The following is a 16,831-nucleotide window of genomic DNA, read 5'->3' as shown; positions in this document are numbered from 1 at the left end:
ACCGAAAATAATTCTTCCTTAAGATAAATATATTTTAAATGAGATGGGAGAATTTTGAGTTCAATTTTTAGTTGAACTTGTTCTGGTTACATCTCCTCATCTTTAGAATCTTTTTTTAATATTTCACCTTCTCTTATGATGATAGGATAATCATCTTGTGTGGTGCCAGATTTGGCCTGTAACGACCCGACTTGTCATTTTTAGAATTTACGTTATGTTCAGTGACTTAAGGTCCCGAGCAACTTTGTAATATGTATTATGACCTGCGTGTGGGGTCGAGTTTAGTTTTCGGAAGATTCAGAATTTAATTGAAAGAACAATTCTCATATTTGAAGATTAAATGAAAACAGTTGACCGGAGTTTGACTTTTGAGAAAACGACTCCGGAATAGAGTTTTGATGATGTCAATATCTCCGTATGGTGATTTTAGACTTAGGCATATGTCCGGATTTGTATTTGGAAGTCCGTAGGACAATTCGGCAAAAAGTTGGAAATTGAAGTTCTTAAAATATTCATAAATTCGACCGTAAGTCGATTGATTGATAACGAGGAAGGATTTTGATTCCGGAAATTGGAATAGATCCATTACGTCATTTATGAATTGTGTGAAAAATTTTAAATCATTCTGGATAGATTTGATACGTTTCGGCGCAAAATATAAAAGTTGGAAGATTTGAAAACTCATAATTCGATTCGATGCGCGATTCACAATTTTGGCATTGTATGACATGGCTTGAAGCCTCATCTAAGTTTGTATTATATTTTGGTACGTGTTGGCCTAATTGGTTAAGGTCCCGAGGGCCTCGTGTGGATTTCGGAAGGCTAACAGATTGAATTTTTGGATATTTGGAACTGCTGGATTTTTGGATTTGCTGGTGTTCTCGCTTATGCGGAAGCTTCATTGCAGAAGCAACGTTGGGAAGACTGGGTGGAGGTCACAGGTTCGAAGCAATTCCCGCACCTGTGTGATGCAGAAGCGGGCAGAGAAGACACAGAAGCGGAAGGCATCACAGAAGCGAAAATGCCTTCGCAGATGCAAGGCTTCAGCTGGCCAGTGGACTTCGTAGAAGCGTGTTTCCGCTCGTAGAAGTGAGCCGTAGATGCGATAATTGTTTCCGTAGAAGCGGAACTGGGCATAATCATAAGGACCAAAAATGGTCATTTCTTCATTTTCGATTGGGATTTTCGGAGCACGGTTCTTGGGCGATTTTGAGGATTTCTTCATGACTTCGACTGGGGTAAGTGTTCTACATCCGAAAGTGATTATATTTCATAAATCCATGGTTATATTCATCGTTTAATTCGAGTTTTAATGGAGAAAATTGGAATTTTTGTAAAACTTTTCAAAACGGAAATTCAAGATTTGGAAAATGATTTTTTATTGGAATTCGATAAAATTAGTATGGTTAAACTCGTATCGGAATAGGTGTTTGGATTTCTTAAAATTTCTGTCGAGTTCTGAGAGGCGGGCCCCGCGTTGACTTTTGGTTGTCTTTTTAATGCAAAATTTTAAGTTGACGCTTTATTATCCAAAATTATTTTCGATGAATTTTAATGAAGTTACACAATTAATTTGGACAAATTTGAGTTGTCCGGAGGTCAATTCAAGCAAGAAGGTTATTTTGGAATGTCGACATATCTTCAAAAAAGATAAGTATCTTGCCTAATCTTGAGCGGGGGAATTATCTCTTAGGCATTGAGTCGTATGTGTCATTTGTGTAATGTGAAAGCCGTGTACGCGAGGTGACGAGTATGTACTCGGGCTTATATATGAAAATTTTATTGCTTGAAAGTCTTAGGCATTTTTATGTATTACATTGGAAATTGCTGGCACTTATTAATCCTTATTTGTCATGCCTCATTCTTTGGTTGTCGAATTTGTTTTACATGATAATTTGGTTTGATTGCTACTTTGATTTTTATGTGAATTCCGTGTGCTTGTTGAGTTGACATTTCCTGGAAATAATTACCTTATGGATTTTCCATCAGCAAATAATTAATTAAATAAGTTTAAAAGAGGCGTTAATATATTTATCAGAAATTTGGATTTAAGAAGAGGTTGTTCTTGCTGAGTTATTCTTCCTTCTTTGTTGTTTGCATATTTACTTTTGGGACTACGAGGCATTACCTCGGGATATCCCCCTATCTTGCATATTTACTTTTGGGACTACGAGGCATTACCTCGGGAGATCCCCCTTGTCTTGCATATTTACTTTTGGGACTACGAGGCGGTTCCTTGAGAGATCCCCCTGTTGGCATATTTACTTTTGAGACTACGAGGCGGTTCCTCGGGAGATCCCATGTTGCATATTTACTTTTGGGACTACGAGGCGGTACCTCGGGAGCACCCTTGTTGTTTACCTCTATTTGCTGTTGAGGGTAGGCTATAATTACATGTTTTAGTCGCTTATTTAACTCTAATTTACTGCACCTTAACTGAGTTTGAGCTTTAATCGCTAGTGTTTTGCACTTATTGTGTGGTTTATGCCTTGTAGGAGTGATTCCGAGCAATGCAGATGCTATGGAGCGAATTCGAGAGAATTGGAGCTTTGAAGTCTGAGTAAAAGCCCAAGGGATTAAGCCGGGATCGTGTTCGTGGGTCAAGGACCAATTCTGGATGTCAAAATCGATGCAAAATCCATACTCTGAGAAATTTGCACTAATGCGACGCACTGTGCGACGCGCTAGTGCAAATTCTGCCAAGAACTGAAATTGTAATTCATACTGGAAATATCCACTACTGCGTCGCATGGTGCGGCACTGTAGTACAAATTTGTTAGAGTATTGTCCCATTTCCGCTAAAAAGGGTATTTTCATCCGGGGTTTATTGGGGGCGGCTTAGATACATCAAAACACCATGTTAGAAGGACGTTTGGATAGATTTCGACCTAAGGAGGCTAACGAGGAGTTGGAAGAACACAAGCACAAGGATTTCATCATTCCTTCCTTACTCAAGATCTGGGTTTGGATTGAATTTATGTTTTCCTATACTTTATTTTCATTTGTGAAGAACTTCTCCATGTGTATGGAGTAGATCCTTTTGGGTTTTGATGTATTTGGTGTATTGATGATTGTTTGTGGATTATAACTCTATTTTTATGTATTTGAATTATTTTGGAAGATTTAATTGTTGCATCTATATTCACTTGTTCTTGTAATCGAAAGAGGCATCACTTGTGATATCTTTGCATTATATTGTTGGTTGAGATCATAGATTCTTTTAAGTAATCGAAAGAGGCTAGTTGAATTATTGATTAAATCTAGTTAGGAGAATAATCGAAAGAGGTTTTCCTAAAGACCGATCCACTATGCATTCTTGCATATATTCACAGTGCTTAAATTGATTCATCTCGTGAGGTTAAGACTTAATCGAGAGAGGAAGTTTTGATGAATGTTTGAACTAGTAATAGAGTGAATTTGAGAGACTTACTTGAACATTGGAGGTGAATTATCTAGAGTTAGATCCCGAACAATTATCTTGCACTTATTCCATCAAAACCTTATTTTCTCCCATTGATAACTTCCTTGCTTACTTTTGTTGCGATTGTCATTAGTCAATAGCTGTGGATTTTAGATTATTAATTATATAAATCTCAACTGTTGATCCTCCTGGATAGCAATCTAGCTACAAACTACGATAATACTATTTAAATCCAATCCCTATGGATATAATAATTATACTATACTATCTTTGACTAGCGAGCACAATTTAAGTGTGTGTTTTGCGCTCGTCAGCTATGTTGTTGTCTTTCTCTAAATTCTTATTCGTTCACTTATCATTCATTTCATTATATTATTTTGTCTTCTGCCTTGTGAATTGTCCATGTGGTTGCGATAGAGGTATGTGCACGAGGTGCCGTGAAAATATGAAAGTGGGCTGAGACCCGTTATTTTTATTATTATGAAATGAGGTATCACATGGTGACTTTTACTTGAAAAGAATTTTATTCGAAAGTAATTCATTTGAAATAATTATATTTGAAAGATTTTATTTGAAGAAATATATTCGGAGATATTTATTTGAAAGAATTATATTCGAAAGATTTTATTTGAAAAATTATATTCGGAGATATTTATTTGTAAACATTATATTCGAAAGTGGGTACTAGGCTGAGAGTGAGGTCTTTGAACATAGGAACTTTGACTGGAAAATCTGTAGAGTTAGCGAAGATTCTCGAGAAAAGGAAGATTAAAATAGCTTGTGTACAGGAGACTAGGTGGGTAGGAGATACGGTGCGGGATGTGGGCAGTTTTAAACTTTGGTATTCTAGGAGGGTGGGGGGGGGGGGAGGGGCAGGAGCGGGGTAGGTATGTTGGTTGATAAAGACCTCTGTGAACTAGTGGTGGAGGTTAGGAGGGTGAATGACAGGCTGATAACTATTAAGCTAGTTGTCAGAGGTTTTACTTTGAACATAATTAGTGCATACGCACCCCAAGCAGGCTTGGATGAAGAAGTCAAGAGGCGTTTCTGGGAGGATTTGGATGAGATTCTGCGTGGTATCCCGTATATCGAGAATCTTTTCATATGAGGATATTTCAATGGCCACATTGGAGCGACGTCTGAGGGGTATGATGATGTTCATGGTGGCTTTGGTTTTGGAGATAGAAACGGAGGAGGAATGTCTTTGCTGGACTTTGCTAGAGCATTTGATTTGGTGATAGAAAACTCGAGTTTCTCGAAGAAGAGGGATCACTTGGTCACCTTACAGTGTTCGGTGGTCGAGACTCAGATTGATTATTTACTCTGCAGGAAGTGATAGAGGTCTTTGCACGGATTGCAAGGTGATCCCGAGTGAGAACTTCTCAACCCTTCATAGGCTCCTGGTCATGGACCTTGAGATCACGAGGTAGAGGAGGATGAGGGCGATGTATAGATAACATAGGATCAAGTGGGGAGCCTTGATGGAAGCTAAAGCGCAGGGGTTGGAGGCCAAGCTGGTGACTATGGGGGCTTGGAGGAGTAGTGGGGACGCAAGCGATATGTAGACCATGACTGTACAGTGCATTAGGGAAGCTGCGAGAGAGGTATTAGGGGTCTCAAAGGGTTACTCTGGTAGTCACAAGGGAGACTGGTGGTGGAATAGAGAGGTGCAAGGAAAAGTGGAAACCAAGAAAGCAACGTATCTGAAGCTAGTGGAGAGTGTAGACGAGGAGGAGAAGAGGACGAATAGGGAGCATTATAAGCTGGCTAAGAAAGAGGCAAAGTTATCAGTTATGGTGGCCAAGACTGCAGCTTTTAGTTGTTTGTATGAGGAACTCGAGGGCCGAGGTGGGGATAAGAGGTTGTTCAAGTTAGCCAAGGCGCGAGAAAGGAAGGCGCGAGACTTGGACCAAGTTAAGTGCATCATGGACAAAGAAGGTAGAGTTTTGTTCAATGAGGGGATTATCCGTCGGAGATGGAAGACCTACTTCCATAGTCTCTTGAACGAGGAGGGGGACATGAGCATTGTCCTGGGTGATTTGAAACTCTCCGAGAGTAATTGTGACTTTGGGAATTGTAGGCGGATTAGAGTTGATGAAGTTGAGGGGGCTATGCGTAAGATGAACAGGGGCTAAGCGACCGGGACGGATGAAATCCCGGTGGAGTTTTGGAAGAGTGCAGGCAAGGAAGGCTTGGAGTGGCTCACTAGGTTATATAATGTCATTTTTAGAACAAAGAAGATGCCCGAAGAGTGGAGGTGGAGCACGATGGTTCCTGTATACAAGAACAAGGGTGATATCCAAAATTGCAATAACTATCGGGGTATCAAGCTGCTTAGCCATACTATGAAAGTCTAGGAGAGAGTGGTAGAGCTAAGGGTGAGGAGGAGTGTGTCTATTTCCAAGAACTAGTTTGTTTTTATGCCGGGGCGTTTGACTACAGAAGCCATCTACCTTGTTAGGAGATTGATGGAGCAGTATAGGGAGAGAAAGAAGGATTTGCATATGGTGTTCATCGACTTAGAAAAGGCGTACGATAAAGTTCTGAGGGAGGTTTTGTGGAGATGTTTGGAGGCCAGAGGTGTACCTGTTGCCTACATTAGGATGATTAAGGACATGTATGATGGAGTAAAGACCCGAGTGAGGACGGTGGGTGGGGACTCGGACCATTTTCCGGTTATGATGGGGTTGCATCAGGGGTCGACACTCAGCCCTTTTTTGTTTGCTCTGGTGATGGGTGTACTGATGCGCCACATCCAAGGGGAGGTGCCGTGGTGCATGCTATTTGCAGATGATATTGTATTGATTGACGAGATGCAAGACAGTGTGAACACGAAATTAGAGGTATGGAGGCAGACCCTGTAATCTAAAGGTTTCAAGTTGAGCAGGACCAAGACAGAATACTTAGAGTGTATGTTCTGTGGCGAGACTCAAGGAGGGGAAGGGGAGGTGAGGCTGGACTCACAGGTCATCCCTAGGAGAGGGAGTTTTAAGTACCTTGGGTTTATTATTCAGGGGTATGGGGAGATTGATGAAGATGTCACACATCGTATTAGGGCGAGATGGATCAAATTGAGACTCACTTCTGGTATTTTTTGTGACAAGAAGGTGCCACCGAAACTTAAGGGTAAGTTCTACAGAGTGGTGGTCAGACTAACAATATTGTATGGGGATGAGTGTTGGCCAGTCAAGATCACTCATGTCCAGAAGATGAAGGTTGCAGAGATGAGGATGTTGATATGGATGTGCGGGCACACCAGGTTCGATAGGATCAGAAATGAGGTTATTCGCGACAAGGTGGGTGTGGCCTTTATTGAGGACATGATGCGGGAAGAACGACTTAGGTGGTTTGGTCATGTGAGGAGGAGGAGCACATACGCCCCAGTGAGGAGGTGTGAGAGGTTGATATTGGAGGTCCTACGGAGATGTAGAGGTATGCCAAAGAAGAGGTGGGGGAGAGGTGATTAGGAAAGACATGGAGTAGCTTCAGCTGACCGAGGAAATGACCCTTGGTAGGAAGGTATGGAGGTCAAGGATTAGGGTAGTAGAGTAGGTAGTCTAGAGTGTTCATAGCACTAGTATTGGCACACATTCTCGCTTTCTGTTGGTAGTAGGTTTTTATGACTAACCGTTATTTTCTTTCATTGTTGATCACCTTACTATCTGGTTGTTTTTATTATGCTTTTATATGGCTTCTTGGTACTGTCCCTTCTTGTCTATATTTTCATTAATGTGGTGCTTATACTTTCCTGAGCCGAGGATCTATTGGAAACAACCTCTCTATTCTCACAAGGTAGGGGTAAGGTCTGCGTATACACTACCCTCCCTAGACCCCACGGTGTGGGATATTACTGGGTATGTTGTTGTGTTGGAACTATATTCGAAAGACTTTATTTGAAGTATTATATTCGGAGATATTTATTTGAAAGAATTATATTCGAAAGATTTTATTTGAAGAATTATATTCGGAGATATTTATTTGAAAGAATTATGTTCGAAAGATTTTATTTGAAGAACTATATTCGGAGATATTTATTTGAAAGAATTATATTCGAAAAGTTTTATTTGAGGGAATTATATTCGAAATACTTATAGATAAAACATGTATATTTTGAACGACTTGATTAATTGGTTGTGCTGTGTTCATTATTCATTTGGAAAATTTTTATGGTGTTCTTGTTGCCTTGCTATTTATATTACTAGTTGATTATTGTTGCTATCATTGCTAGTTTTTTTCCAGTACTATTGTATACTGCTATATTGCACAGGCAATTTGACTAGTGAGTGTCTCGACTGTACCTCGTCACTACTCCACCGAGGTTAGTATTGATACTTACTGGGTACCGACTGTGTTGTACTAATACTACACTTCTGCACATATTTGTGTAGAGCCAGGTGTTGGAGATATCGGATTCGGACAGAGATTAGAGTGTGATCGCAAGGATTCAAGGTAGGACTGCTTGGTCGTCGCAGTCCCTTGGAGTCTTTCCATTATATTATACTGTCATCTCTTATTCAAACAATATTGTATATTCAATCTTTGAGATCATTGCATGTATTCAGTTAGAGTTCGTGACTCTATATTACCAGTCTTGGGAGGTTGTTATAATTATTTTCACTGTTGGTTTCAACACTTGTATGAAATTATATGTTTAAAAAAAATGACTCGAATTGTAATTGTAATCGGCTTACCTAGTCTTAGAGAATAAGTGCTATCACGATGCCTATGGTGGGATTTTGGGCCGTGACATGGCCAAACATCTTTCCATTGAGTCTGGAACTAATTGATCATCTTTGAATTCATCTGTAAGATAACGAATCATGTCAATTGAAAAACACGAAGATGATGCCTCATCTCCTGAAAACCCTAGTATCTTTTGCATATAAAAAATGACTCTTTCTTCATAAACTCTCAAAATTAGTTGTCCTTGATGGACATCTATGATTGCTCTACCTGTAGTAAGAAAAGGTCTACCCAAAATTATCGGTTCATCAGGACATTCCTTCATTTCAAGTACTATGAAATCCACAGGAAAAACAAACTTATCTACTCTTACAAGTACATTTTCAATTATTCCCTTAGTTGTCTTAGTACTTTGATCTGCAAACTGAAGAGAAACACCTATATCTTTCATTTCACCGAGATTCAATTTTCTAAAGATAGAAAATGGCATCAAATTTATTAAAGCTCCAGAATCACAAAGTGCTTTTTCAAAATATACTCCTCCCAATGTGCATGGAATTGTAAAACTGCCTGGGTCACCAAGTTTTTGTGGTAGCTTATTTTGAAGTATAACACTGCATTTTTCAGTAAGCATTACCACAAAAACTTCTTCCAATCAGCCAGGGCATCAGTGAACGAAATATTGATGTGAATCTATTTTAAAATCTCCAAAAATTTTGCAAATTGACTATCAAACTTTTCTCTTTTCATTTTTTGTGGAAAAGGAATTGTCACAGGGAGAGGAGTCAATTTTTTCAATATTCCTTTCTTCTTTTTTCTTGACTTCTTTCTCCTCTGATGGTTCTGATGGTTTTTCAACATTCTTACCATTGTCTACATGTATTGAAATCCTGGATATTTTTTAGCCATTGGACTTCCAAAAGGATACTGCTTGTAACCGATGATATTGATATGTTCATCATTGTGATTGGTTACTTGACATTTATGGTTGTGATAGTTTCCTCCACACATGTCACAAGCCTCAGACTGGCTTGGTTGTTGTGTATTCACCTGAAAAGATTCAAACTTTTGTGCCAAAGAAATAATTTGTTGTGTTAGCGTATTTAAAGCGTCTGGCTGATTTAATCTAGCAGTCTTCTTGATGATTACACGCTCAGATGGCCATTGGATGGCATTCTCAGAAATTTCATTCAATAATAGAAATGCTTCCTCTTTGGTTTTTCCCATTACGGAACCTCCTGCAACTGCATCTATCACATTTTTAGAAGAGGGTTTAAACCCGTGATAAAAAAATGTACAACTGTACATGTTCAAGAATATCATGATGTGGAAATTTTCTTAATATTGCCTTTAATCTTTTCCAAGCTTGATATACTCACTCAGTGTCAGTCTGCAAGAAATTAGATATGTCTTGTCTTAACTTTGTGGTTTTAGCAGGGGAGAAATATTTGTTTAAAATTTTTTGAGTCATCTAATCCCATGTTGTATTAGATGCTTGAGGCAAACTTTGCAACCAAGTCTGGGCGTCTCCTTTTAAAGAAAAAGGAAATAACCTTAACTTGATTGCTTTAGGAGATACCCTATTATACTTAGCAGTTTCAACAAGTTCCAGAAAATCAATTAAATGACTGTGTGGATCTTCACTTGAATCTCCAGTGAAGATACAAGATTGTTGAATTGTTTGAATCAGGTCGGTCTTGATTTCAAAGTTGTTGGCTGCCACTAGGGGTTTCCTGACACTAGATTCACAGTAGAAGTGGTCTGGTCTAGCATAATCTCTTAGGATTCTGTTTGCTGGCCTTGGCGCCATTTCATCAAATTGTTCATCTACATGGGCTGGTGGTGGAATTTCCAGTGGGTTGCGCTCTTCTACTTCTTGATTCTCCATTCCTTCACAAGCTATGCTTTGAGAAGATAATGCTTGTCCTTTCCTGCGCAATCGAAGAGTTCTTTCAATTTTAGGATTGACCAACTATTTTGTAGAAGAGCGGGTCATAAACTACTCAAAATACTATAAAACAAATTTGTCATGACCCAAAATCCACCTAGTCGTGATGGTACCTAACCCAACCCGCCAAGTAAGCCAATTAACAACTATCCAATTTAGATGAGATATTTTAAGAAAAGAAAGGATAATAAAACTGCTTTTATACAAGAATTCCCAAGGACTGGTTGTACAAATCATGAGCTTCTAAGATTAGAATTTACAAAATTGGTATGAAATAAATACATCATCTGTTCGAAATGTACATAAACAAATATTTATAAATCTAAGGCTACCATGAACAAGAGGCAGCTACAACCGGAACACATGTACGTCTTCAAATCCCGTTCCCGCCGATCACAGCAATATCATCATCCAATATCTGCACGCAAGGTGCAAAAGTGTAGTATGAGTACAACCGACCCCATGTACTTAATAAGTAACAAACCTAACCTTAAGTTGAAAGTAGTGACGGGCTGAAAGAAAAGTCAAAGTCCAACACCAATTGCCAACAACAGCTCATAACAATATAATAAAAGTGGTACAGGAAATAACTCGGAAATAGAAGGTTCAGCTCGTTCACAGTTTCAGAAATAGACATGCTTTTCAAGTATAACAATGAAATCCTAAATCTTTTACCGAAAACACCAAAATATGAGAAAGTTTGTAAAATCATGAATTTCCTTCCGAAACCTTTCAACAAGTAAATGTTTCATTATCAAATGGCATGAGGAAAAGTACATCTTTATGCCTACATGTCAATGTGTATGAGAAGTCATGAATGACGTGATACCATATAGCATGAGGAAAAATGAGTCTCTATGCTTGTATGTCAAGTGTGCATGTCAATGCAGTATAACATATTAAACAACCATATGCATACTTTCAGAGTATCAATCCCCTCAGTCCTCCCAATCACTCAGCACTCGTACTCGCACTTAATAGGTACATGCGCTCACTGGGGGTGTGTGCAGACTCCGGAGGGGCTCCTTCAGTCCAAGCACTATAATCAACACAGACAACTCACGTGTTGCACGGATAACTCACGTGCTATAGTATCAATATCTGGATCTGCACGGATAACTCACGTGTTGCATGGATAACTCACGTGCTATAGTATCAATATCTGGATCCGCACGGACAACTCACGTACTACACGGACAACTCATGTGCTATAGTATCAATAACCTCACAATCTGCCCCTCGGCCTCACTCAATCATCAATCTCTCCAGTCTCTCGGGCTCACTATTTCATGAAACTAGCCCAAAATGATGATATGATGTATCAATAAATAACAGCAAAGACTGCGATATGATATGCAATAAATGAACATGACTGAGCATGAAATTGCAATGTAAGCAAATAACTCAACAACAGTAATGACCTCAGTGGGTCCCAACAGAACTAGCATGTAGCCTAGACATGGTTTCTAACATGGATCATAGCTCAATAGTTCTAGTACGTAGAGATTTCATGGTTACAGATAAGATCAGGTAACTACACAGTACCATAGAAATAACTGAGTTACGATTCACATGGTGCACACCCACACGCCCATCACCTAGCATGTGCGTCACCTCAACAACAAACACATAATATGAAATTCGGGGTTTCATACCCCCAGCACCAAGTTTAGAAGTGTTACTTACCTCGAACAAGCCAAATCCAATATCGAGCAAGCCAAACAATGCTCCGTAATGCCATCCCACGTGTACCGACCTCCGAACTGCTCCAAACTAGCCCAAAGCAACTCAAATACATCAAGCAAAGCCCAAGGAAACAATTCCAACGATAAAGGTCGAATCAAAATCAAAAAACCAAAATAGACCCAAAAGCCCAACCCAGGCCCGCACCTCGGAACCTAATGAAACTCACAAAATATGACAACCCATTCAATTACAAGTCCAACCATACTAGTTTCACTCTAATCCGACTCTGAATCGACATTTAAAACTCAAAAACTCACTTTATGAAGCTTTAGGCTAAAATCCCCAATTTTCTCTTTAAAACTCATAATCCAATTACCAAAAATGAAGAAACGATCATGGAATATAATCAAAACCGAGTGTAGAACACTTACCCCAATCCTTGTGATGAAATTTGCCTCCAAAATCCCCTCAATCTGTTCCCACATCTCAAAATATGAACAAAAGAACCAAAACCTCGATATATAGCTTCTGTCTAGCATTTACGCATATTCGGTCACATTGTCGCATCTGTGACCCCATCTTCTGCGGACTATTCTCGCTTATGCGAAGTCCTCTGAAGACTAGACTTCCGCACCTGTGGAGCTTTCCCCGCTTCTACGCAGACGCAGGTGCGACAAACAACTCCCACTTCTGCGTCACGCGCCGCTTCTACGGCTAGTCTTACGCTTCTGCGGACCCACAAATGCGCCCTTACTTCCGCTTCTGCGGTCTTCCTCTCTAGCTCGCACCTCGCTTCTGCGACTCCTCTGTCGCTTCTGCGACCATCGCACCTGCACAGCCCAGCCACAGGTGCGATCACACTAGATCAGCCACCAACAACTTTAGCCAAAAATGATCCAAACAAATTCGAACCTCGTCCGAAACTCACCCGAGCCCCTTGGGACCACATCTGAACATACCAACAAGTTCCATTACATAACACGGACCTACTCGAGGCCTCAAATCACACATAGAAACATCGAAAAGAGGAACCATACCTCAATTCGAACTAGTATGAACTTTGAACTTCTAACTTAAAAAATCGCGCCGAAACATATCAAATCAACCCGGAATGAACCCAAATTTTTTGCACAAGTCCCAAATGACATAACGAAGCTATTACGATTCCCAGAACCACAATCCGAATCCGATATTCTCAAAGTCAACTCTCAGTCAAACTTATGAACTTTCCAAGCTTTCAAATTCCTAACTTTCACCAATTAGTACCAAATCCTTCTACGGACATCCAAATGTAAATCCGGGCATACACCCAAATCCAAAATCACCATCCGGACCTAATACAACCATCAAAACTCCGTTCCGGAGTCAAATTCATAAAAGTCAAACTTGGTCAACCCTTCTATCTTAAAGCTTAAATCACGAGATTCATTCTTCCAAATCGATTCTGTATAACCTGAAAACCAAAACCGATGATTTGCATAAGTCATAATACATCATACGGAGCTAGTCATGCCCTCAAACTACCGAGCGAAGTACAAATGCTCAAAACGATCGGTCGGGTCGTTACATCCTTCCCCACTTAAACATGCGTTCGTCCTCGAGCATGTCAAGAGTTGTTCCAAAGCCATCAACCGCCGTGTAACCTTACCATGCGCATACCCAAGGGTGATCCCACATCACCCTATTCCATATAGACCTGACAACACAACATACTGAAGATCATTACTTCAACCTTAGCCCTTAAACCACATAATCCACTTTCTAACATCCGAAATTTCTTATAAGATCTGAATCTCGCATCTACACACTGTATAAGTGTGAATAAGCTGTATCGAGCCATAATCATAACCCAAGATGTAGTCACATGATGTGCCACGTTACTCAGATGCTCATAGCAATAACTTTTGACCACAACAATTGCTCAAAACATACCCAATACCGGAAATGAACCTCATATCAAACAAAACCACGTTCTAAGACCTTCGTACACTGCCAATGATGAAATAAACACGCATAAACTAATAATCATTTATCATATCAACAAGTCATGGATCTCTCCTCCTTCGACATGAACTATAGCAAATTCTGAGCCGATCAACGACATTATCCTTCCAAATATACAACAAATAAATCCGATAGCACCCATACTAGGTCCGACAACCTCATCTTATCAAATACAAGCTACTCTACTTACATGCCACACCAATACTACCCGGGGCCACAAAACGTGCAATCTGTGCACAAATACGCAACAATTCAAGTGTACTCAACATAGAAAATGACTCAAATGAGAGAACCGTCCTGCAAGCTCAACAAGTACTGCCACAACGAAATGCTAAGGACCCAACACACACCTTAGAACCATAACACATGAATCTAACACTAAGGGTCATATCTTAACATAACCCCGCTGTAATGCGTGACCCCATCCAAACACTGGTCCATATGAAATACCTCAAGCCACCATACTCAAAATCAACAACTATACGCAATTTGACATCAAATACCCGAAGTGTATGACCATAACCACAAAGAAGTAAGTAGCATAATATACCGCAGTCCGGAGAGAACATAACCAAATGCGCAATCAATCATTCAACACTCTAACATTCATCTCGCTCAAATTCCGCTATAAGGCCCAAATATGACCGCACTATGTGTGCATATAACCAACAAATTGCAACTCCTCGTAGCATAGAAGAGTAACTCATATAACACATCAGAACACGAACAAGCTCAACTCTAACTAACTGACTCACCCCCCAGCACTAACCGTGTGGAGTCAACAATTCCGACATGGTGTAGAATACACATCCTCATTAGGCCTACCAATGTACCCCAAATTAACTCTGGTCACCCACAAATAGATAAGTAACCCTCCAAAAGTTTGCAATGACCTAACCATAACTCATACCCTCATCTAGCTAGCCTTGGCCACAACTTCATAGTCCATAATCACGAAACGCTCTTCTTCTGAGAACTCCTAGTCTCCAAATTCGTAGAACACACGAATAACCATATCTGCTCCCAACTCCACCGCCCGAAGGTCTAATACATCTCTCATACAAGATCATCCCACGAGGAATACTTCCATAATTCTTCCGTGCCACATCGCAAAATCAGAATATCAGCAGTCGATCAACCAAGCGAGTACCACATTACCAAATGAAGCATCTGTAAGTCAACACACAATGTGCTTTCTACAATGTGCACATTCTCCGGAATTACCAAGCAGTTATAGCATCCATCTAAACATCAAAAACCGTCCATGCCGTTTAAGAATTTATAATGTTCCCTTCAAAACTGACCGTGACCTTGCACATGCAAACCTCAATCCCACATAACCCACCACTGCTATCATACCATCATATAAAAAGTACAAGAATCTCGTAATCAACTCTGAATCCAACAGAATACCTACCCGATTTGTCAGAAACATTCCATCTGATCCTATCCAGAAGAAAGTCATAATACGCAACATGCCCCTTACACCGGTAGGAAATATCCATCTCAAACCGTGAAAAACAAACCATCGAGAACTCTTCGAAACTCATTTGCACACAACCAAGCCATCGGAACCGTATCCCTCTAACTCAGCCATGCTACGCAGGTCGTAAAACCCAAGAGCATTGCAACGAAACACTTGTAGAGACTCACCACATCATAAGTACCCCAAAGAACCAATCGTATCTATTACTTTGTTGATCCAACCTACTACCAAGTTGTACTATTTATATGAGTTCCTTCTGAATCACCCTCAAGCTGACACTCCTCCTTGTTAGAATACCACTATCACGACCCAAAATCCACTATAAGTCGTGATGGCGCCTAACGCCGCCGTCAGGCAAACCAACGTTAATTCATCAATTTATTTACTTAATTGTTACTCTCGAGATCATAATCTCCTTTACTTAAATAGTACAAAATAGAACTTACCGGGGAAAAATGACAATAACTACGTGATCTATAATAACGGTCAACCAGCAGAAACCCCCCAAAACCCGGTGTCATAAGTGTATGAGCAGTTTCTAAGGAGTACAATATTAATATAATGTTTGTCGCGAATATAATAAGACAGAATAAAATAAATAGTACAATGGAGTCTTGGTGGACTGCGATGCGTGGCCCGGAATGCAGCTCACAGGAATTCTCCTCAACAGGTGCGCCTACGCACCTGGATGATCACCAAATGAACCTGTCAGTTCCTGCACATTTAGTGCAGAAGTGCAGCATGAGTACGTAAATCAACGCATACCCAGTAAGTATCTAGCCTAACCCCGGAAGAGTAGTGACGAGGGGTCGACATTGGCACTTACTACAAGTTAAATAAAGCAATATTATAAAACTTAAGTAAATATACAGCGTACGACAATAACAAGATAAATCTGTAAGGTGCATAATCTTTCAATTATTTCTTTTAAAGTATAAGTTTCTCAATCTTGTATCCTGCTTTAATAGATCATAAATTTATCAAGTACCATTATTAAATAAATAAGGAATACCGTATAATAAGTCGGGCATCAGTATAAATATAATCTTGTGAATGTTCGTACTACCATCGATATAATGCACGATTATGCCGAGGTCGTTCAGCGATCCATAATAATGTGTACACTTTCAAAGATCGAGTGGCACGAACCATAAATGCATCTATATACTGCCGAGGCGTTCAGCCCACTCGACAAGAAGAAAAAAGAAGTTTATTGAATTACGAGACACGTGTTTGCAATAGAGCACATGTGCATAAAATGAATATAATATTTACCATTTCTCAAATAACTTGCCTAAAATTCAAAGTGTCAAGGCTTGGACTATTGTTCATACGTTTATTTCTAATTCAAATTCAATTAGAACTTTAATTAGTTAAGCCAGCAGAATGAGTTCAAATAATTTAAATATCACAGGATAATATCCTAAGTCTACCTGGACATGACATGCTTTAGCTACGTACGGACTCGCATCACTTCGTGCGTACGTACCACCCACAACTAGTTGCACATAAAAATAATTATCACCTAGGGATAGTTTGCCCCTCACAGAGTTAGACAGGAGACTTACCTCGCTCCGAAATTCCATAACCAGCTCCAAGGCCT

The 16,831-nt window shown here is 39.8% G+C and overlaps 3 protein-coding genes and 1 non-coding gene across 4 annotated transcripts; 3 read left to right on the top strand and 1 right to left on the bottom strand.

The window, feature by feature from the left end:
- The first annotated feature begins 4,310 nt into the window (after positions 1-4,310).
- Positions 4,311-4,757, top strand: LOC138906639 (uncharacterized). Its single transcript, XM_070195940.1, has 2 exons — positions 4,311-4,504; positions 4,607-4,757. Exons 1-2 carry the CDS (start codon positions 4,311-4,313, stop codon positions 4,755-4,757), a joined length of 345 nt encoding a protein of 114 aa, XP_070052041.1.
- A 232-nt stretch (positions 4,758-4,989) lies between these two features.
- On the top strand, positions 4,990-5,556 carry LOC138906638 (uncharacterized). Its single transcript, XM_070195936.1, has one exon. It carries the CDS (start codon positions 4,990-4,992, stop codon positions 5,554-5,556), a length of 567 nt encoding a protein of 188 aa, XP_070052037.1.
- Positions 5,557-8,144: 2,588 nt separating this feature from the next.
- Positions 8,145-8,974, bottom strand: LOC104091192 (uncharacterized). The gene is made up of 2 exons (XM_009596472.2): positions 8,841-8,974; positions 8,145-8,718 (listed from the first exon to the last, which is right to left on the bottom strand). Exons 1-2 carry the CDS (start codon positions 8,972-8,974, stop codon positions 8,145-8,147), a joined length of 708 nt encoding a protein of 235 aa, XP_009594767.2.
- Positions 8,975-9,420: 446 nt separating this feature from the next.
- LOC117275512 (small nucleolar RNA R71) lies at positions 9,421-9,527 on the top strand. The gene has a single exon (XR_004505693.1). It is a non-coding gene; the product is annotated as a small nucleolar RNA R71 (small nucleolar RNA).
- The last annotated feature ends 7,304 nt before the right edge of the window (positions 9,528-16,831 follow it).

Source organism: Nicotiana tomentosiformis, chromosome 1, assembly GCF_000390325.3.
Source record: "Nicotiana tomentosiformis chromosome 1, ASM39032v3, whole genome shotgun sequence".
Classification (NCBI taxonomy): domain Eukaryota; kingdom Viridiplantae; phylum Streptophyta; class Magnoliopsida; order Solanales; family Solanaceae; genus Nicotiana; species Nicotiana tomentosiformis.
The sequence above is the reverse complement of the archived record's forward strand: the minus strand, read 5'-3'. Positions and strand labels throughout refer to the sequence as shown.